Source organism: Bombus pyrosoma, linkage group LG13 (genome assembly GCF_014825855.1).
Source record: "Bombus pyrosoma isolate SC7728 linkage group LG13, ASM1482585v1, whole genome shotgun sequence".
Classification (NCBI taxonomy): Eukaryota; Metazoa; Arthropoda; class Insecta; order Hymenoptera; family Apidae; genus Bombus; species Bombus pyrosoma.
Window position 1 is genome coordinate 5614513 of NC_057782.1, and position 22665 is coordinate 5637177.

The 22665-nt window shown below is 38.9% G+C and overlaps 2 protein-coding genes across 7 annotated transcripts in view; one reads left to right on the top strand and one right to left on the bottom strand.

The window, feature by feature from the left end:
• Positions 1-22665, top strand: part of LOC122574255 — a 116525-nt gene that overhangs the window by 64210 nt on the left and 29650 nt on the right. For 2 of the 3 annotated variants that reach the window (XM_043741626.1, XM_043741627.1), the window contains one exon: positions 7333-7476. The exons of the other annotated variant lie outside the window; for it this stretch is intronic. In XM_043741626.1, coding sequence (XP_043597561.1) covers positions 7333-7476 — 144 coding nt within the window. The remainder of the gene's footprint in view (positions 1-7332; positions 7477-22665) is intronic. 3 annotated transcript variants of the gene reach the window in all.
• The window catches only part of LOC122574256 (basement membrane-specific heparan sulfate proteoglycan core protein-like), a 298381-nt gene that overhangs the window by 60499 nt on the left and 215217 nt on the right, over positions 1-22665 (bottom strand). The window contains exons 9-10 of one of the 4 annotated variants that reach the window (XR_006318967.1): positions 6674-6788; positions 4028-4243 (exon numbers count right to left, since the gene is read on the bottom strand). The gene's annotated coding sequence lies outside the window, so the exon portion shown is untranslated. Of the gene's footprint in view, positions 1-4027; positions 4244-4285; positions 6789-22665 lie in introns of those variants that run through there. The other 3 variants (XR_006318966.1, XR_006318969.1, XR_006318968.1) reach the window with 3 other exon arrangements.

The window sequence follows — 22665 nt, forward strand, 5'->3', positions numbered from 1 at the left end:
GTACATTTGTATATTTTCGATTTATTTTTTTGCGAAAAATTATTCCTCGCCCGATCCTATCGCAATTGCAGAGATTCTGTATATCGTCGAGAGGAATAAATATCCTCGATTCGAAAAATCTTGCCATTTATTTAAAAAAGGAAAAGAAATAAGACAGAGAAAAGGAAAAATGGAGAGAGAAAGAAATGTATCAAAGTGTAAGGAGAAGAAGGGTGGCGTGGGTTCGATTGAAGGATCGATTCGCGAACCATCCAAATCCGGATGATCCGACTGTATGACGTTCGTTTATCCTCTCGATGATAAGCCATGGCTGGGTGTCGTCGCAAAAACGATACTTTCGGAGGTCGCCCTCACGCGAAGACGTTTTCCTCAGATACCGTTTCCTATCGATATCATCCTTCTTCTCTTCCCTCGCTACAGCGAGAGAGAGAGAGAGAGAGAAAGAGAGAGAAATCTTTTGAACATCATGAACGCCATTCCTTACCGGAGAACGATGCAAAAACTGATTGCTTCGCGGCTAGCAACGATCGATGAGCGTTGATTCATCGCGCTGAATAACCCTGGAAATTGAAAATGATGCGTTGAAAACGAGCTCCGTTCGTCGAGGATTTAAAGCATCCAGTATACTATACCCTTCTATCTCTCTCGTGCGTGTTTCCCATCGCCGGCAAAAGCTTGGAATTTTTCCTTCGTCTCGACCCGTAATACCGTTATCAAACCGGTAATTACGCTGCTTTGTACGTACCGGCGATACAACACGGTCTGCGAAGCAGTTCGAAACTCGATTGGCGCAATAACGGGCCGAAGAGAACTTCGTTATTGTTTCCTGACGTGAACGAAATAACAGGGATAACGAGACGATGAAATAAATAATGGCACATCATTACGCACACCATTGTTGCGAAATTATCGTATACGATGAATTCAAATAGTTGCGCCGTTATTTTCCGAAATACTTGGCTGCCAGTCTATGAATATTATACGGTTACAAGCATACCTGGTTATATCAACGATATAATTTTAATTTTAAATTTTCCAACTACCAAGGAAAGTACGAATTGTTTCCCCGATATGAGTGGAATATTCATGACGCCAAAACGGGCAAGAGGAAAGGGGTTACAGTAGAGCTATTTCATCGAGACGGTGTTACGGTGGCTTCGTAATGGCAACTAGCCATAATATGGACGAGCAACGACGCTCCCAACTTCACGCGTAAAGAGAATATGCCTGGGAAGCCGATGCTCTAACTTGAAGCATTCGCTTCGGGGCGAAACACACGAAATCGATGTAGCCGCTAATTGTAAAGCTCCTCCGATCGGCGGTCGAGTTCGATCGACTGCATGGAAGCCTGGTTATTCACGATACGCTCGATATGTTTATTGCATGATCGTCTTAATTAACTTCCGTGCTCGATGGTTATCGAATTCCCCGCTGCTTCGGTTCCCGTATTACGAGTTCTTGAAATTACATCTCGTCCTCTTGTTCACATTCTGACGTCTTGTTTCAATTTAATAGACATAACTAACAGCCGTTTCCACACGTTCACCATGATAGCTATCTGTTTAAAAGAGAGAAGATTTTAATACAATTTTATGGAGATTTTTATAGTGAACATTGAAAGCTTCTATAATTTTCAAAGACAGGGGTTTGAAAAATTTGTTTTTATATATCACGTGTTTGTGCCGCGTATAGCGAAATACTACGGTTCGATATTCACTGGATATTCTCATTTTTGTTTCAATTTATTTGATGCAGACGTCGGTTAATAAAATTATATTCTGCGAACTATTTAAACGTACTCCAGTTATAATTGTTTTCGTAATTAGAATGTGCATTATATCGCGTAGATATAGTATTTCAAGATTAATTGAAATAAATACTTGGAGTTTCTTTACTTTAGAATTATTCTTAATTGGTTTACGTAGTAATTCTTTTGTCACGAAAAAAAACTCCACAGTGGCCGTTAATATGTTAATAACGCAATAAAAATGAAAATTAAAATACGCTATAAAATAACGAGAAAAGAGGTAGAAGTGTATCTTTCCCCCTTCAAGAGACAAGTTGAGAAAAGGATACATAATTTCCTAGAATCCTATTTAGGATATAATTTTATTTCTCTAGGCAATTTTGTTTCATCAATTTACGAGTCTTTATGAATATCTACAGTAGATATCTTCTAATGTTTGAAAACACAGACTCTTCAATTAAAATTTCATTTTATCTATAACCTTTGCGATCAAAAATTTTGTCACTCGTACCACTTTCCCTCTTAGTTACTCGATTAATATTGTGTAATAGAAGGAAATTGATCCAGTTTTTCAGAATCGCACCATCACTGTTTCGCATCATTGGCCAAAGTGGTTCCGCGGATATTCGCGAGACCCTTTCGCGCAAACACCGGCAATAACATCAAATCCCACATATTCCATCTAGCCACAAATCAAGTATACCGACAGTTATCTCGTTACACTTTCCATACTTCCGGTATTTATGGAGCAAAACGTAATCTACATCGGCCGTGCTCTCGTTTCATCCACGAAATAGCATCCCAATTTCCTCTTTTAGTAATATATTTGCTATTCGAACGTACTACGCTGCCTCGTCTAATTAATTTTTTTGTTCATTGTGCTTAACAATACGTTTTCCGTAAACGTACTTCGATTCGTAGGATAATTCGAAAGTTGAATGGCCAGAATGTAATTTAACCACTAGACAAGCATCGTTTCAACCAATTTAATTTCGAACAGTTTGACCCGCCGTGGTTTGAACGTGCCATTCTTGATCAGGCAGATGATTAAAAGAAAACAAGAAAAAAAAAAAGGAAAGAAAAAGGGAGGAAGAAGTTTGAAAAAATAGGTGGATAAAAAATTTTCATTAAATTTCTCTAACGTCGAGCACGGATTTTTCATAATCCCGATGCACGGCCGGTGGCAAATTCGAAACACCGAACACGCGGCATGCCGTGCAAAACCATTTTCATTATTCGTCTCACTTTTATACGATGGCATTTACAGCGCGAAATCCGACGCGCGTAACGCCCGCTATTCCAGATATAATTCTATTTGCTGTATTTTTATCCTTCGTTCTTTTTTCTCCTGTCTCTGTCCCTTTTCCCCTATGTACGCACGCATCGCGTAAAAAATACGCGCAGATACTGTTTCAAACGGGACGAACATTACAACGATTTTTATTTTCAAGTACCTACGTAAAGTACTTTTAATATTTTTCATTCCGTTTCTCTTAATCATTTTTCTCTCTTTTCTCTTGCCTCCCCTCCCACCTCCCCCCGTTCGGTTTCCATTACGTTGTAGTTTTTTGGAAAACGAAGTTTAATCGATGAAAACACTACTTGACTTTCGGATTAAAGCGAACGAGAGAAGAGCAAATAGAGAGTATGTTTGTGAACAACACAAACTTCGAGATGTTGGTCGAGAGCGTAATCTGATCGACGTTGCTGCAAGATTTTCATGCATTTCTGTTTTCTCTTTTTGTTCCTTCTTGCTTTGTCGATGATGATAATGCGATATTCGAACCGAAATGTTATAAGATTGATGCGATTCGGTGTACAGTTAACGTAATGTAATATAACCATAATCTATCATGTTGTTCCCGTATGATTTTTATATTTATTGAAATACTCTGGCAAATTATACTTTGTGTAGTATTTTATATTACTAGATATCTCATAGGATGTGAATGAAAGAAGAGATTTATAATAAAATAACAAGAAATTACGAGTTTAAATTATTCTAAATATCATGCAAACATTTTGTTCGAATACGATAAGTGCCCTAACTAATACTTACAGTTAGCAATGTATATTCTTCGTTTTTTCTTTAATATATTTATAAACAGAACTAAGAAATAATTATTGTTATCTTCAATAAGTTAGTTTTTAGAAATGTTAGGTTCGGATCACAGAATTGTCTCGCAACAACTAACGCCATGGAATAACCACGAAAACATCCAACTTGTAAATTTGCATTCGGGTAAAACGCAAGAATGTAAATGAGAGAGTAGTACTTACTCGATTCAGGTTCTTTGAAGCAGTCTGCTTCGTATCCAGTTCACGAATTCCATCAAAAGTTGTCGTCATGTGCCTCTACACTCTACACGAGATTCCACGCCGAAGCATAGCACGAGAAGTCCACTCGTCGTCGTGTTGACATTGACTCGTCAAAGAGTCAAAGACACATGGCGTCGACGAACGCTGTATCTCTTAACCCCACTCCATAAGTTTCTCCTATGGACAAAGTCGTACGAATACAGAAATTTCTAGCACGAAATTTTTCTATCGAATTTAAGATTCTGTACCTTCATCGTAGATTCCCGAGATAGAAAATATATTTCAGGATTACTTGCGATGTTATATAAACAATTATATTAAGCGAAATTTACTCGACGAACAATGGAAATGCTTTCGTGTTTATATTCGACTCGTTGAAGAAGTAAAAGGCATCTGGTGCTGATGAACGCTTACCTGATTCTGCTATATTCGTTCCAGAAATTTCTCCTATGGACAAAGTTAGTCACACGATCACAGAAATCTTTTTACAGAATTCATGATTTAGTATCTTTTTACCTTATTGTCTCACAATGTTAAATGTTAAATGTTCCAAACTCGCGATGTTATGCATGCACAATATACTTCGTAAAATGCACTTGATGTTGTGTTGACATTCACCTGTCGAAGGATCAAAGACGTATAACGTCGATGAAGGTTTACGTGCTTCTATCCCCACTCCATAAGTTTCCTCTTATGGATAAGCTCACAGGAACACAGAAATTTTTAGAACAGAATTTTCTTACAGAGTTTAAGAATTATTCTTTCATACACTTTACCGGAGATAAGAGAGCCTGAGATCAGGCTTTACAATGCATCACTACGCACAATATTCCACACACGTGCTTACAAAAATAATACGCTAAGGTTGACAGCCACGTTGCGTTGTCATTCACTCGTCGAAGGACTAAAGACGAATGTTTTTGATTGCAAATCTATCGCGTGCCTGCTTGCATCCCCACCCCTCGACCATGTCGCGCGAATACAAAAATTTCAAATAGCTAGGGAATTTAAGATTTATTATGTTCGCAACGCGACGTGGAAAACCGCGCGTGCTTTTCATCGATTGTTGTCTCCAATCGGCATTTCCAGCATTTGGCTGGTCTGGATAAAAACGAAACTCTACAAAAACTTGCAGTTAAATATTGAACAATCCGGCGCGGGCGTTTCCTATTTCGATAGTTAAAGAAACACGTGAAAACGAGTTTGAATGGGTTAAATAGAAATCGAAGGTTTTCCCGCCTCCCACCGTTCATGATGAATTCGTCACAGTCGAAACAACGAATTAAATGGTATCAAAACTCTCCTGGTAACAAATTCGTTCGTGCAGGCGTATTGCTATTGCCTCGTGTTTCATCCCACTCTTTTTCACCCCTTTTCTTTCTTCCCTTCCACTTCTATTTTTTCTTTCTTTTTTTTTTTTTTTTGATTCTCGAACTCTATCACCATAACAATGCTCGTGAAATCGGGCTACTGTGATGATGTTCATCCGCCGGACTATTTTTTACCCCGTCGGAGTTTCCTCTTTTTTTTTTTTTTGTTTGATATACGTACTTTTGTACGTTATTATACGCTAGCTATCATTCGTGCAGTAGATATAATTGACGATATCCGATTACGCGTAAAATAATGACGAAAATATTATGTTATTGTTATGAGAAATAAGTGACGAAATGCGTGAGATTTCTATGTTAAAACTATCGAACGGTGGTCTGTGAACGAGGAGTGGGTTATTTTTTATCTTTTGAACTACGGTTGTGTAATTATTTTATCGGATACATGTATAGCTTTATTTTTTTTCACGTAATTTCCATGTTAAATAAAGCAAAACTCTATTTTGTTCTTATCGTGCATTTTTATACTAAATGTACGCGAAAGATATAAAATTATAGAGAATATGTGGAGAATATTTAATAAAAGATACAGGGTCATGAACTTATGAAAAAATGATGAAGGTTATTTCATTATGTAACAAAAGTTATGGCCGTCATAAACTGTTAAATATGAGATATCGGATGATGAATGTAAAGTTGAATATCATTTTTAACGAAGGTCGGCTTACACGATAATTCATCAATTGATAAAATATTAATAAAATAGAACATTAATAAACTGACAAGACACGAGTTATACATCATAAACTTCAATTTTATTATTCTACAGGTGCAAATTCCTGCATAAAATTCAACATCATATAGAATAATCAAATAATTTATACAATTAATAAAATTTACTTGCAAAATCTTTGCAAAGTCTCGCTCGCTGTATTACTCAGATTTTTAGGTGTTATGAAACTAAAATACTGATAATGTATAGCTTATAACTAACAGTAATTAATTTAATTGTACAAGAGGAAGCCTTTTTCCTTTGATACATGAAAACATATTGTGCGCGACGTTAAAAATGCATTTCGTCTAAAAATATCTGGAAAATACCGAATAAAATACAATTTGTCCAAATATGTTAAATTAAGTTTTCCGATAAATGTAATAATGGCTAATATACATAATTAGAAACAACCAACACTTACGTAAAATAGTGATTTAATAGTAGCAGCGACTCTAATAATACTTGCGACTCTCAGTAAATAATCGAGAAGAGAATACCCACCATTCCACCTTCATTTAACTAACGCTGCTCAGTAATGGCAATTGCTCGTTTTCCATCGTCTAGGCTTGGTATTCCAATGTTTCCAAGAAATCCATCGACCAATCCATCGATATTCCTGCAAATCCGCCATCCATTATCACCGCGATCACCATGACAATACGACTGGAATTCAGCTGGTAGAGTTACAGAGCGACTCGGCGTTAGGCGTTATGATATTGAACACTCGGATCTAGCGATTCTCGATCCACGAATTTCAGGCGTCTATTCGGGTAAGGTTCGCTTCTAATCTTCGTGGATATAATTCTGGACAGTTGAGTATTCGTCGAACGCCCCAGGCGTCGCATTCGAGTCTACGATTCGCCTTGTCTCGCGGTTAATAAACACCGTGGAAACTCTGTCGATCGTCGTTCCCGGAGAATCGTAACCTAGAAACTACCTCGAACTTCCGGGATACCTGGAAGTCCTCTATATTACGAATCACAGTGCTCTTAATCCACTTTCCATCCGCGTTCTTGACATTAAATTCTCTAAATTATCGACAATCGAAGTTTATTGGAAATTTCTATGGAAATCATACAGAATATTTTCTATGGTATAGAATATTATAAAATCCGGATATATTTAACTCGTGAACTCGTATCTCTGTTGCAAATGACAAGGTGCATGGAGGTAGCAAGGAGATATCGAAGGACGACCCTGTTCTTTGTGAATTTCTACGGCATGAAAAAATCGAACTGGCTGCAACGTTTCCCACGAGGATTTCGCCGAGAGATCGAAAGCTCTGGTTCGGAAAACGTGCAACTGTAAGCAGCCCTCTTGCACAATTGAACTAATATTATCAGTGAAATTTTACAAGTTATAATACTAATAAATCCTCTTGCGTGGCAGTACTAAGTTTGGTAATAAAGTAAACGAAACTCTTTCAGCGAATTTTACAATTTACACTGTCAGTGAAATTGTAACACTATAAAATATCATATCACTGATATTTAAGTAACTTTTCACTTGTCAATTTATTAATAACATTGCTTGCTTAAATTATTATGCAAGATGGCTGCTGCTTTCGTGACTGTAATTTAATCGCTCAAAAACGCTTTGTCTCCCTGACTATTTCTTGCCCGTAACATTTTTCACTTTGTTTGTCGCTACCAGTCTATGCAGCTTGTTTGCATTTCCTACCACGCGATTAATGTTATATATCCTAGTGGAAAGAACGAAACGCCAACTTGTCGACTGGTTATCGATATTCACATGCGAACGCGAAGTAAAACCGTAGTTTGCCGGTCTGAGACAGTTGTCAGAAAATACGAGGAGAGCAGAAGGAAAAGAAGGAGGAATATAAGATAAAATCGAGTGTAAGGGAGTCTAATCGACTGTGTTCCGTTATTGCTACTGTCAGATACCACGATCAGCGAATACTCGACGCCGCGAGGTCGCGGATCGCAATATCGAACCGAAGTGAAAACAGGGTCAAATTGATGACACCGTTCCCGTTGACGTGCCTCCGAGAGATTATTTGAACGAGCAGCCGATCCCAACCTGAATACAACGTTCGCAGCCTCCTGTTCTCACAGTGTCCTCAAACTGTTCGTTTATCCGCGAGTCCTACGATGGTCGATAGCTCACGAAAATGTGCGAACGCTTGTAGGTATTTTTTACGGACACATCGTGTATATTATGAGAGACGATTATGTTCGTTATATTAACAAAGCTTGAAACAAGTTCGAAAGAGTGGAAGTTACAAGATCTTATCTCTCTGCTGTGTTTCTGATCTTGTTGCTTCGATCGTAGATGTAGAATTAACGAGGAAGATTAGAAAAATTGTTCTATAATAAACAATAAGATTCAAAAGCATCGTGCTCGTTTGATAACGATAACGATAAATATACAACTGAGGAGCATTTTGAAGAAGGCACCTAAAGAACTATACAAGCAAGACTATGAAAAATATGTGGTTTGACTCGTAAAAGTATCTGGAAGCTTATAGAAACAACAGTTGTGTCTCGTCACAATACTAATAACATCTCAAGATGTTTTATATAACGTTTTTATATATATTTTTTCTTCTATTGTATTCGTCGAAGAAATGATTTTTTATTCCTGACGAATCTTCTCATGGTCGAAGGATACAAATTTTTATCACCCAAAATAGATTGATTTATGGAAATATTCGATGAGACATTTTACGACAACGGATTGCCTTGCAACCAAGATTTATACTGTTTGGTTGCTCTAGTGCTTTTACGTCGAAGTATCGAAGATTGAATAGGATGAGTGACAATGTTTAGTGTTCACGTGGAATGTCCATAATCTGTAATGGTGGTAGTCTGGAATGGCACTTTACCAGACGTTATTGTGCTCTCGAATTATACTTAAGCCCTGTGGTATCTTCGGGAACCTAATAAAACTGACAAAAGGACGACCGAGGTTCAAGGAATTTATTCCGACTCTTGAATTTCAAATCGTCCGGAGATATTCGAACGAATCTGCACGATACTTTGTATCGGTTTCACGTGTCGATCAATCGACATACAGGGTGAGTCACAACGCGCGGGAAATACGGCACGAGGAATCGATTCAACACAATAAAGTAGGAAGAAATGTTCACATACGACCTTCTTGATATGACATTTTTTCGACAAATAGTTTGTTTCGTGTCGTAATAGTTGGTTACCTACCTTCGGAAAAATTCCTCGAAGTGAGCAGGTCCAGCTTCAACGGAAGCGTAAATGCATCGCATCTTATGAATCGTCGAACTTGTTCGATCAACTTGTATCGAATTTATCGATAACTTTGATCGTCACGACGACGACGAGTATTAACACAATTAACTGACGCAGTATAAACAAGAGATTTTAAACGTCCCCGTAACTAATAATCGTATGAATTCAGGTCCATCCAGGGAGCTGGTCAGGAAATAAGGCCAACGCGACCTGTCCATTTGCCAGGAAATCGTTGATCTAAGTAATGTCTGGCATCGTAAAACAAGCTGTAACTTGAAAACAACGTCATATCGACGTATGTTTATACGAACTCCTTATTTTAAAGTGCTGAATCAGCCACTGTCGTACCTTCCACAAAAATTTGCCTTACCGTGTATAAAGTACGTAGAAACCCGCAAGACATCCGAAAGAATACACACATGGGAACACGAGACGCATAGAACATGTCATGCTCCAGAACGCTTAATCTCAGATTCTTCATTTAATTGCATCGAGGTTAATGCCAGACTACCATGATTCTTGCAGCATGAGATAAAGAGAACGGTTGTCGAAACGGTCGATTTACGATGGTAGTTCGCTTTATCAGATTTCCAAATACCATTTTCATCAGACGCTGTTCTGTATGACGGAGGATCACGTCATGCATCCGGCCTCGGAGAGGAGACAATAGAGCAGCGAAGGGAATCGCGGAGGAACACAGTGAAAAAGGAGAAGTCGCTGTATGGGCGTAGATTCACCTATCGTCGAGCGCCATACAAGCAATACCCCAGGAGCTTTATGAACGATTGGACTCGTATTTCCGACGGAAAGTACATCACCGTGGACGTTTCCACGGCGAAAACAACGAGAGGCGAAGCGCTCGCACGTTGCCTGGTTCCAAGGAAATATGAAAGCTACGCCCGATCGGGCAGCTATATTTCATAACTCACTAGAAGGACGACGTTGGTGAAAAGAATCGTCACGAGTATCGTTTCTAAGTGGCCCGTGAAATTTCGCTCCCTCTTCGCAAACTCCCCGTGTCCCCTTTCATTCGCCGCGCGACGATCGGTATTCTCGGCTCTTTCACGGGTATTTTTTGAAGGTGGTCGCTCGCGTGAGTGTCTGGCAAGCGACCAAGAAACTTTCTAGGCTGCCACGATCCAAACCACGGTACAGTAATGACCTCAAGGGCGGTACCTTTTGTACTATCTCTCTGTTCTTCCTCTTTTTCTTTTCGTTTCATCTTCATCTCCTTTTAGCTTACTCTCTGCTCCTTCCTCCTGCGTTTCGGCTCCACGATGGATTTTAACAGCCATTTCATCGGCAATTTACGCCCAGATTCAAGCTAATTAGCCGGAGAATTGTTTGCGGTTGCAAAGAATTCCACACCGGACTTTTTGTTGTGTGCCTATCATTCGCGTAATTAAGCTTGCTCGCGAAACATAATAAAGTCGAGTCTCCGTTCTTCTATCGTTCCATACGTGTTATTAAAAAATTCCAATTTCATACTCCACCTACGAACTAATTTATTCGATCGTTGTACACGCACACACCAAGTGCACTATCCTCCATAGATATTCAGACAATTTACGTCTGATTTATAGTCATAAAGACTACAGTGCTAAACTATCTACTGAACCATATGACAATAATATATCTTAATATTTACTACGTATATCGCTACATATATTTATTATTTAAATATCGTCGATTGTATTAATGCCAAAAAACTCTTCCGTGTGGAAAAATTAAAAAAGACATAAAAATACAATGTTTGCATTCTCGGCTCAATTGCTGAGAAAATCGAGTTTGGAAATTTATCAAGTATACTCGAACATGTTTAATCTCACACTGGACAGGACTAAATAATCGACAGCGGGTTATTCTAAGTGTGAAAATAAGTTAAAAATGTAGAACAAAATGCGAATTTTATTCTGAGATTAATAAAAATTTTAAAGCTTCGTTTAAAGCAAAGAATAGAATGTGAACGCGTTTACTTAGGACTCGGCTTAGTACTTTTTTCTCAGGAACAAAGCGTTCTGTGAAAAATTTTATTCTGCATTGTCGACTTATCTTCACACGTAGTACGACAATTAGCCATGTTCAAGTATATCAAGTAGATCAATTTTCAAATTCGATTTTCTCGAAAACTAAGTCGAAAATGAAAAAGTTTGATTCCATATGTTTCTCTTACTTTTGCACAAGGAATCACACCATTTCCGTTTTTATATGTTATTTGGATGGACCCTGTATTTTTGTACGAATGATATCTGTTTGATAACATCTGGATGTGATGGAATCTGACTGAAATGACGAACGAAACTGTTTCCTGATCACGTGTACCGGATAAAACGAAACGCTTTGATGCTTCCCTATCGGAGATCGTTCTCGCTTTTCCAGAGAGATGAAAGCCGACGCAAAAACAAAAGAAAGCTTCACTCGGTTTACAGGGTATTACGCGCAATCCATACTGATGTAATCCCGACGCGTACTATCCCTTGGCCCTCTGAAGGTCGCAAGAAATTCCCGATCAGAATCGGCCAAAGGGACACAGCGGGATTCCAACCGCTGCTGTTCCATATATGTATGCACGTTGGTAATTCCACCCTTCGAGCTTTCTCGCCCGTTCCAGAAGCTGACCATTCGGTTGTTCGACTGGAGAACGTTCCACGAATTAATTTGTTCCTTGGGGTGGCATCCTTCAACACCAAGAATACTGAACGACACATGGTATTACAGCATGACAGATAATACGGTGCTTCTATAAGATTCATGGTGTTACGCCACGAGTAGCTTACCATAGACCGTGTCCCTAACCGTCGCTCGTGGTACTACAGTATCGCAGACGGATCGTCTTATAGGACCGGCGAAATATATAGAATGTAGCGACAAGCGCATAGTTGTCATCAAGCAGCGAGTTCTTTCTAGAAACGTCGATTCGCCTTCGGTCCGTTATTTCATCTACACAAAGGAGGTGGCATACGTGATCATAGGCGCGAACAGTGGCACGACCCAAGCCAAGATATAGTGGGAGTCGTCTCCCAGAGAAGATAAAGAAAAAATCGAAGGGCAATCAGTATCATTTGGGGATTCAAATGGAATGCATCGAGAGGTTCAGACGAATAAAATCCAGGTCGTTTAGTCTAACGAATATATCGAAAAATATCATAAAGTCGGGTCGAATTACTAACAAACTAATTGTATTTATCATTAAATAATTTGTGACGTGTTCATTACTTCTTTTATATGGTAAAACTTCCTTTTACCCCACCTAACCCCAACCTACCCCCAACTAACCTAACCCCAAAAGTTCCTTTTATATGGTAAAAATACATGCAAGTACTGTTTTGTATAGTTAAATATTGCGTAATAAATGTGGATGAAGATAAGAATGATTTTATGGTATAGGGAATGTCCCTATGATGCCCACTTTATGATATTAGGATCTTTATGGAGTACGAGATAAATCTGAAAAGTTATTGAGCAAAGTCTTTAAGAATTATTATCTGATCTTATACTTTAGGTTGTAAAGAATCCTTATGTATATATGTTAATTTTCTGTATGATAAAGTACTTCGTACATACAACGCACATGCAGTCAATTTCAACACGTGATACATCTACGAATTTCTTCTTATTAGTTATCGATACTATAACGTAAATATTCGATCTCTGTTCTAAATTCTATGCCACACTTTATCCAACACTCGTGTGTAGTAATACACGCACGAGTTTGCAGTGTATTTCTCTTTTCATATACCCTTTGGATAATGCATATTCTAAAAAGTTTGGAAATATACACGGTGAAAAGAAGTGCAAGTTCCCGGAGGGCCAAGTACTATTAAGACGGGGGATTTTTAACGTCAACAAATATTAAACCCTTTCTCAACAACGTGGTAAAACATTCTACAAAAATACATATCTGAGAGGAAGAAATTTGATCCTGCGGTGCGTATTTTTACAGTCCAGCACAACGGCGTGTATCATGGAAAAACCATGCTCTTTTTACCGTCGCGTATTAATTCCTCGCTACGAGCAATATGTAAATTAAAAATCGCGTTACAACGGGGGAGAGAACGAATTTTCGCTGGTTTAAAGCCGCTCTAGGATAACGAGAATTACCAGGTAGTTTACCCAGAGAACTGTCTTCTTTCGCCGTGCAAAGGAAGACGATTTGCATGATTTATAAACTGCCAGCATCCCCCGTGAGTATGCAACGTTGGAAACGGGTAAGCTACCCCGTAGCCAAGGTCAACGAAAATTCGCAATTCCGGCCAACAAAAGGATCTCGCCCTGATTCCGACGATTCTCCTACATACATGCATGTCGTTATGGTAATTCTGATCTTCTATGGTGTCCGAGTGCGAGTCGAATTTTCAGGGAGACATGGCACAATGCGAAGGTCCTCACCTCTTCGCAGATTTTATCTTCGGCGTTGGTTTTTATGAGAATAGAAAATGATAGTATACCGGGATACTTCCGGATAATAATAATAGAAATCGTCATGTGGCTTGAAAGTGCGATCCGCTGGTAATATTTATTGAGAGAAACTAAAAAGGTTATAATTTCGGTATTTACCTTCCATGAGATTATTTTATGAACCCTATTACGTTTTTACATCGTTTTCTAGCAAGTCGTGTTTTTTTCTCTGTAACAACTCGTAACAAATTGTTTAAATTCGAGAAGAAGTATTTTAATATAAAATAGATAGTTGAAAGAATGACTTTGGAAGTAGCCGATAAATCCCAATTTTTTGTAACAAACAAATAATATTAGCCTAGTTGTTGTGTTTCAATCTCATTAATCTTACTCTGCATAACTCGCGCTGTTAATGTTCTTTTATTAATATCCAGAAATTCAACGAAAACGCATATTTAATTCTAAAATCAAACGAGAGATACACAATCTTAATGTGAAGCTGTGTCACGATATACTGGACTTCAAAAATTGCTGCTCTCTGAAACACGGCAAATCTAACTTATCGTGTTTCTCATTTAAGAACTTCATATCCAACCACGAAAACGCCAAGTAACGAAAAATACGATCTCGCTCTTAATTGTCCAATTAAGCCACGAAAAAGTAGGAGTAAAGAGTCTCCTCGACACCTCGCAGCGGTTGATCGCGGACAAGCAGGTGAACTTAGGACATCGAGTAGACGATTCGGCGAAGAAACGAAGTTATAAACGAAGCCGGTGTGGCTCGAATAAAAATCAGGGGTCGTAGGTGGTTACGAGGTCCCCGCGGTGGAAACCCTGGATGAAAACTCGATCAACGTCGCCATGGGTTTGGCGTGTTACAGTGTTACAGAGGGGCTGAGGGGGATGAAAGTCGTTCGATGGACGAAGGGTGTCCAGCAACGCGATTTCTTCTCCCCTAGACGGTCATACTACATCCAGACGTCGTCGTGGATATCGTAGCTTTCGAACAGATGAGGACCTATTGGGAGAGGAAGGTTAGACACGACCGTGGGTTGATTTCAAATGATCCTGGATTTCCAAGGGTGAATAAAAAAAGGAAGACTGTTCGCCGGAAAGTGAAATGAATTTCTCGTGGAAAACCATCGTTTTTTCTTCTCTTCTTTTCCTTTCTTTCCCTTTCTCCATTATGTTCGTGCAGTCTTTCTCTGTTTTTGTTGTTTCCAAGAAGGATGCTTTAGCGGTTGAATTTTATACGACGAGATCGAACGAAGCATAAGAAAGAGAAGAAGGAAGATTCAACCCCGTTGTGGAAGGGGTGGTAAGCAGGGGAGGAAAAATCCCAAGGGAATGAGAATTTCAATGCGGATCGTAGTCGTGGATGATGATCGATCTTTCTCGGTGGTTGGCTATCAGGAAGGCAGAGCTTCAAAGTGCTTTGACCGCTCCCTTCGTTCCATGGATTTCCCTTCTTTGGACAGACTGGATGCCACCACCGATGCTCTTACTGAACGAATAGGTAAGGAGGAAATTTGTTAAAGGGAAACGAGATTTGATAGTCCTGCTTGAGGACCTTTCATTTTTTCGCTCCCCACATCGCGCTATGAACACTTCTTCTATTTGCTCGAACTAGCCAGTTAGCGAACTAGAGGCGGAGAATTCGGGAATTTTTTCCCGGTAACGGCGTGAATTTCCACTGAAACGCCGTGCTTATCGACGTCGATCGATTCTCGTTTAGCTTTTACCATCGGAATCGCGGCTTTTGAGGGTGTTGCGGTTCCCCTGCGCCGGTGTCAATTTGTGAAAATGGAATTTTCTTCCGTTCCAAGTGACGTATATTTATGAATTCATCCACCATTAACTCTAACAATTTTTAGATATTCTCTCTGAGGTATATTCATAACTACAAGTCCAAGTCGAAGGGATTTTTGTCATCCGAAAGAGAATATGCATTCGAATTTTTTGAATACTATCCATAATAGTTTATAATGGAACACATGTAATAAATATTCCTTGTTATAGAGAACATACACACTGTCGACAATAAATAAAAGAATAGCTGTTCGATATATTTATTGAAAATTTCTAACAAATTTTGTTTGATTCGCTATTTTATTTCACAAGATACGTGTAATTAAATTAAGTAACAGAGTTCTAATGAAATAACAAAAAGATAAAAGCAACGGAAAGTATTGGTATCGTATTAAATATCAGAAAGTACCTTAATATTCGTATCTGGCAATATATTAGGTTGTCCGAAAAATTTCTCTCGTTTTATAAGGAAATAATAGACGCACAATGTTTTTTGTTTTATATTAGTTTATTGAATTATGCACGAACATAATAATAGAAATAGAACGAAATGGATCATATCTAATTCAATAAAATAATATAAAACAAAAATTCTTGTTCATCCATTATCACCTTATGAAACGAAAGAAACTTCTCGGACAACCTAATATGTATACGTTAATTCTTCCCACAGAAAGGATTAATAATTGAATCCGTATTCTAGCGCTTCAAAAAATCAATAGCACAATTTCACTATGAATTTGTCCAAGTGTCATCTCGTTCGAGTGGCCGCGAACAATAGCGCGATGAAAAAGATTTAACGGTAAAAGTTGTGTAATTCGAAGCAAGTGTCGCTGCGCCATATGAAAAGGAAGTCGGTGGTTCATCGATCTTTCTCGTGGTTGGTATCAGGACGGCATACCGTGGAGGTGCTTCTGGCTTTTGCCTTTGTTGGCTCTTCATCGGATCCTTTCTTCGGGCCGCGTCGGAAGCAGCTGGTTTTGAAATATCCAATGTAGTGGCGAGATCTCTCTTTTCAGTACACGGTCCAACACCAATGCCGACGAGTTTACCACTTGCAGAGAGTAGAGGCCAAGCCCCAGGTATGCGGACTGGGTATTCGGTACAAAAGTAGTTTTTCCAAGGCCCGTTTGGCCGGCATCGAAGTTTCAAATGAGTTTCCTTTGAAATTTAACTCCCGCTCTCCCGTCAGCGTGAAAGTACATCGACCGACACTTTATCCCCGATCTACACGTGTCTGTAGGAAAAGTCAGGTCGAACGGGTCGAATGCAAAATTGAAACTTCACTCACGATTTGCGCTTGATGAGGAAAACCGGGGGGAAAACCTCGATAGATAGAAAGCAACCGTTTCCTCTCCGCGAAGTTGTTCCATATACTCGCTGAGTTTGGGAATTTTACGAGTTCCCATGTGAATTTGCGCACGTACGTATTCCAAAAGTCGCAACAAATCAAACTAGGTTTCCAGGGAAAACAACCAACTATTTGGTTGTTTTCTGAAAAAAGTTATTTCTCTGAACATTACACAGAAAAAACGTGACGAATTTATTTTTGCTGATTTTTCAACTGCAACGCTGTTTGACAGCTGGAACGAAGGATTTTAATATATTTAGCGTTGACGAGTATTTATGAAATTCATTGACAGCATATTACACAACACTGAATTATTCTGAGTTGCGACATATACGAATTGTTTTTATCATAATGGAAGATTTGTTGTTTTAAAAAATGTTCCGGCTACTTGACAACTCTTCCATGTTTATTTGTATCCTGTTAAATTGCGATGCGAACTTAAAGCGTCATCGGTTATCAAGGAATACTTGAGAATCTTTGAGGAAATTCTTAGCTGTGACTGTTAAGTGCATAACGTCGAACGAAATAAGATCGCGACAGCAAGGAATTAAGGAGACAGAAAACGGGGATGAGAATGGAGGTGGAATAGCCAGAAACGAATACCCTGAGTCAACGGATTCTGCTTGCAGATGATCCTGGTATTCAGCCTGCGGAAAATTATTGGATAATCCTCTTTCACCATAATAATATGGTACAAACGATGAAACCAAGATATATTTCATAACTTCCACCAGTTTTCTTCATCCTTCTCTGGTTTATGAACCTCCGTCGTATTAGCCAACCAGAAGCGCAATAATAATTGTAAAATTGAAATAACTGGACACATTTCTTAATTATCATATTTATTAAAGCGTAACGCGCAATATATCCGCTATCGAGAAAGTTACGAACTTTTCGAACAACCTAATAATGAAACACAATATCTTTCCCTTTTATTGAAATTTTTTTCACAAAAATCAATCACGGGAGATCGATTTAACCGCGAAACATTCTCTCGCAGAACATTATATTCTCTGAATTAATTTAACCCTCGAAAGGAAACTTTAAACCCTTTCGTTCAGCAATCACCCTTTTGCCGGAGGAAAAAGTTTTTAATTGAAAATTCAGAAGTTGCAGATTAAAGTTGTGCTTTCGAACGCATCCAGAGAAACAGAGGATAGGTGAATGGGTGGAGGGTAGATGACTGAACATGTATAAAAGTTCGCAACACTGCTCCTCGAAAGCGAAACAAATAATAATAGACCAACGTAATCATCTTCCTGGATCGCGACCGGTTTTCGATGAAACTCGATACCACGTTCAGCGTCAAAGTAGCTTCAGCTAGTGCTGAATTACACGTACCGAATAGGATAGTATACTAAGCCGAGTTCGAAGCCCCGCTTAAATTTGAAACGAAAGTGGAACGGAGTTTGTCCTAAGTCAGGTTTAGTGGACTTAGCCGAGGGAATTTCGTCAGTGATAATTAATGCTGGATCTTAGAAGAGATCCTCAGCTACGAAGATGCAAGTTAATAGCAAATGACAAACATTTTGCAAACGGGCGTACGTTGCCTGGTCAATTTTTTCACCCTATCGATGATTCCTTCTCGAAACTACAATCACTTCTCTCTGATGAATTTTATTTTTCGTTGCTCGTTCCACTACTAACAAATTAACTACCCGCTGGTTTATGTGAAACGCGACAATTACGCGGGAAATTGGGATGCCTAATGAAAAAGATACGCCTGTGACAGAATCAATATTCCGAGTTTTATTTCATTTTACGTGCAGCAGCGAGCCATCGAAATTAGTAATCAACAAGTTATCAGTGATAAAACAGCGGCTGCTGTTTACAACGTTGTTAATGCACCTGTTTGGATGTCGATGATTGATCGTAATTGATACTGACATTCGATATTACGTGATCATTTTTGATTGAATATAATGTCCGCGTGTTATGAAATGGAAGATATTCATTATTCATATTATTGCTGGATGACGTAATGCTGGACGTAGGTAGCACCGTGAAAAAAGTCGAAGACGTAAACGGAGGGAAATAAAGAAAGAGAGAGAAAGGAGTGGGAAGAAAAAGAAAGGATAACGAATCATAGAGCAAAGAGAAAGAAAGGAAAAAATGAGGCTTGTTATTTCGAAGCTAGAATATTCGGCTCTTTCAAAGTCACAGGATGGAATCATCAGCTTTTCGGTATTGTGGAAAACGTCATCGATAGACCGGATGTCCACCTACCGGCCGGGACAGAAAAATTGTAGCCTATTTCCAGCGAAAACGTTGAAAGCGTATAAAATAAAAATTCATAGGCGGACCGGCGGATATTCCATCTCTCTGGTCGACACGCAATTTTCATCCTCTAGCGTGTCGATTGTGTTCCCATTGTGAAAAGCGTCTCTCACCGCAGAACCGAACGTAAATATTACCCTCATTACTCAAAAAATACTGGCGAAACCTGGCTCGTATCAACGTTCGACCACTTCGTTTCGCTGATTAATGACAACGGAGATTCTTCCACAACTGTATCGACCAGTTGCTGGTTCGAATTTTGTTTCGTTGTTAGCGAAAAACCTGGATAACTGGCGCTCTTAACGTCGATCCTCTGTTTGCCCCAAATTTTTACGTAAAACAGGATGGAAAAAAAATAGAGTAGAGAATCCAGAGAGATGACTCTTCGAATTTACGACAACTGCGTTGCATCCAGCTGTTGGCCAGAGTTGGTCGAAACTCGACATCCACGCATTCGTGGATTTGCTCAGCGGAGCAATCAGGCGACAACCGTCATTCTTTTCCCCAGATCGTACAATTTTCAACGCGGGAAAATAAGCCCGGAAACGTTACACCCCGCTCGAATGACGTTCTGCCGCGTGAACCCTTTTCATCGTTTCTTTCCCTATTTTTCATTTCACCAAGTACACGTGGTTTTATATTTCTCTTTACCTCGAATGACTTTGAATCAATAATCGATAACTGTTTGATACACGACAGGAAGAAACAAAGAAATTATTCCTTCTGTGGAAAATGAAAATGAGAATTAGATTACTCAAGACAATTAGAGGATCGCTTTTCTTGTATCACTTTAACTGTTATAACCATTTCTTGTGACTATGAACCTTTTAACGATATAAATGTAGGATCTTTTTGCTTCTATCCACATGATCGAAGCGAACCAGTATAGCAGAAGAATTTATGCGAGGAACGTGATAAGTTACATTTTTTGTTCTCTATGTAATTTAGTAGTTAAAATTAAAATTACATTTGCGAAGAGCTCACTCGATACTTGATGGTCATCTTTCGATAACTTAACCATCGAGTGAGGGGACAATTCTAAAAATGTCAAAGTGGGTCGTCATTATAAATGACCGACAAAATAAGCACGCGTAGAAATCGCTGCATAATTTTCCTGCTTGCTTTCCAATCGATCGCGGATGGTTACGCGAGAATTCCTATTTGTCAGGGGTCATTATCCGGCGAAGGAAAAAGGGGAAATTATCGGTTAGCCGAAATAATGAGTCCCAGGAAGAAAATGTGGCTCTTTTTCCAGGTATTTTCGCGGTCTCGATATAAACAAGGGGAAATGAATGAGTAGCAGCTGACTAACATCATCTGTTTCTACTGAAATCGGTTTCAACTTACAAGTTACCTCCGCGTGACAAGAAAATAGAAGTTTAACATGCACTTGTGTGCAATCTCAGATTAAATCTTTTATAATTGAATAACAGACTATGAAGATTTTAAAACGTGATATAATTTTAATAATTAAACGTCCTGAATGATGATAATTAATTTAGAAATATCTCGACTTTATGAAAGCTCTTTATTTTTTCGAGCAAGATATTAAACGAGTTAAACTTCCACGACGCTATAAAGGTATATGAAATATACGCAAGTGTATGTAGGGAATATACTACGTAAAAGTGAGTTAAGAATGTCCTCGTTAGTTATTTAAAACATCCTTATCACGGAGATGATAATTTTGGGAAATATTGCACGAAACAACAGAAGGAGAAACCAGTGGCTACGATGGCTGACTAGGACGTTCCACTACTACTGCGGCTGGTCGTCGGTTTCGTCGTGGACTATAGTTACTGTGTCAGCATATTCGCGCGGAATACAACTGACGAAATAGTAATAACGTAGAACAGCAAGAGACGGTTGTAAAAGCTGCGAGATTCGGCTTTTGACAATCGTATTATTCGCATAAATGCACCGCATAACAATCTCGCGTGTTCCCATGGCAATGTCAAACAACAAAATATCGTTGTTATGAAAGAGCCATGCGTTACAAAAGCCGTACGAAAGGGTGACTATTCCGAATTCTCGTATGCAATTGAATTCGAAACATTTTTCCACCTCCCTTCATTCTGATGCAATTTCATTTGTTCAAAGACAGATAGTTTGCAAAACAGTTAAACAGAATAGAATGAAACACGATGATAAAAATTGCAGAGATTTTTCAACGAAAAAAAAAAGAAAAAAAGAAGAGAGAATATTTTGTTTGCTATCCTCGTGGCGATTGTCAAGGGGTGGCGTAATGTTGACAAGACAGTAGGGAGCAGAAACTCGAAAAGTGACAAGGAAACGTTGAAAAAAAGGAAATGGGAGGCGAAGTGGCTTGAAAGTGGGCTCATCAGTATGCAAAATGCAAGAGTCGCGAGGGTGCACGCATAGCCCCTTGTGCCCTCCATTTACCCGACAGGCAGCCATACTAGTTCGCTGTTCAACCACCTAAACTCCTCGGAAACCATGGTTGCTACACAGCTAACCTGTTCTCCTGCCAAGCTCACACAGTTTCCTTTCATTTCACGCCTTTTCCATGCATTGATTGCGCGGTGAATACGTAATTGCATTTAGAATTGAATTTTCACGCTATTTTTTCTCCTCCAGTATAACAAATTACTGTAGCTCGTGAAAATATTTACGCGCATGTAGAAACCTTTTGTAAATATATAATCATATAATGTTTATAACAAATATCTCGTAACTTTTATATATACATTTTCAAACTGGTCTTAAATTTTACCAACGTAATCATTACAATCGTGTTTCATTAGAGAATCAATGAAATTTTAAAATATTTTAATTTATACAGAAAAATCTCCTATAGTATGTATCATATACATGCATCAAATACATTTTATGAGCGACTATATAGAAGATATCATATATAGTATAAGAAAACGTAATGGGTGATGTTCAACTTCTGCGTAAAACAAATACAAAGAAAATATACATTTCCAAGAACATTTCGCATAACACTTTCCTTCATGGTTCGTCGAAACATATGTCTGACAATTACAATCCACTTCTACTGCACGCACTTCGTTTTACTGCTACTTTCATGCTCCGAGCTTCGGGCAAATTACGGTTACGACACTTCTTTTTTCTATTTCCTTCCCTTCTTTTCTTCATTGTAGCTTCTTTCCCTTCTCCTTCTATTATCGCGTATCGACGCGATCCCTCTGACGCGTTGGCAAGGCGTCTTTGATGTCCTAATGAAGTTAGTTCTCTAACTACGTCGACAGTTAGGTTGCCTTCCCTTTTTCCTCCTTTTCGTTGCGTTTACCGAATCTGCACTCTCTTTACGAGCAAGGTGAGAAAGATGCGTTCTTTTCTTCATCGCGTTCACAGAGGTTTCTTTCGCAACTGAATCGCACTGACGAGCGCGTGGCCCTTTTATTTATCAAGTACTGCACGATACACCTTTTATATTCCAGCCGCGAG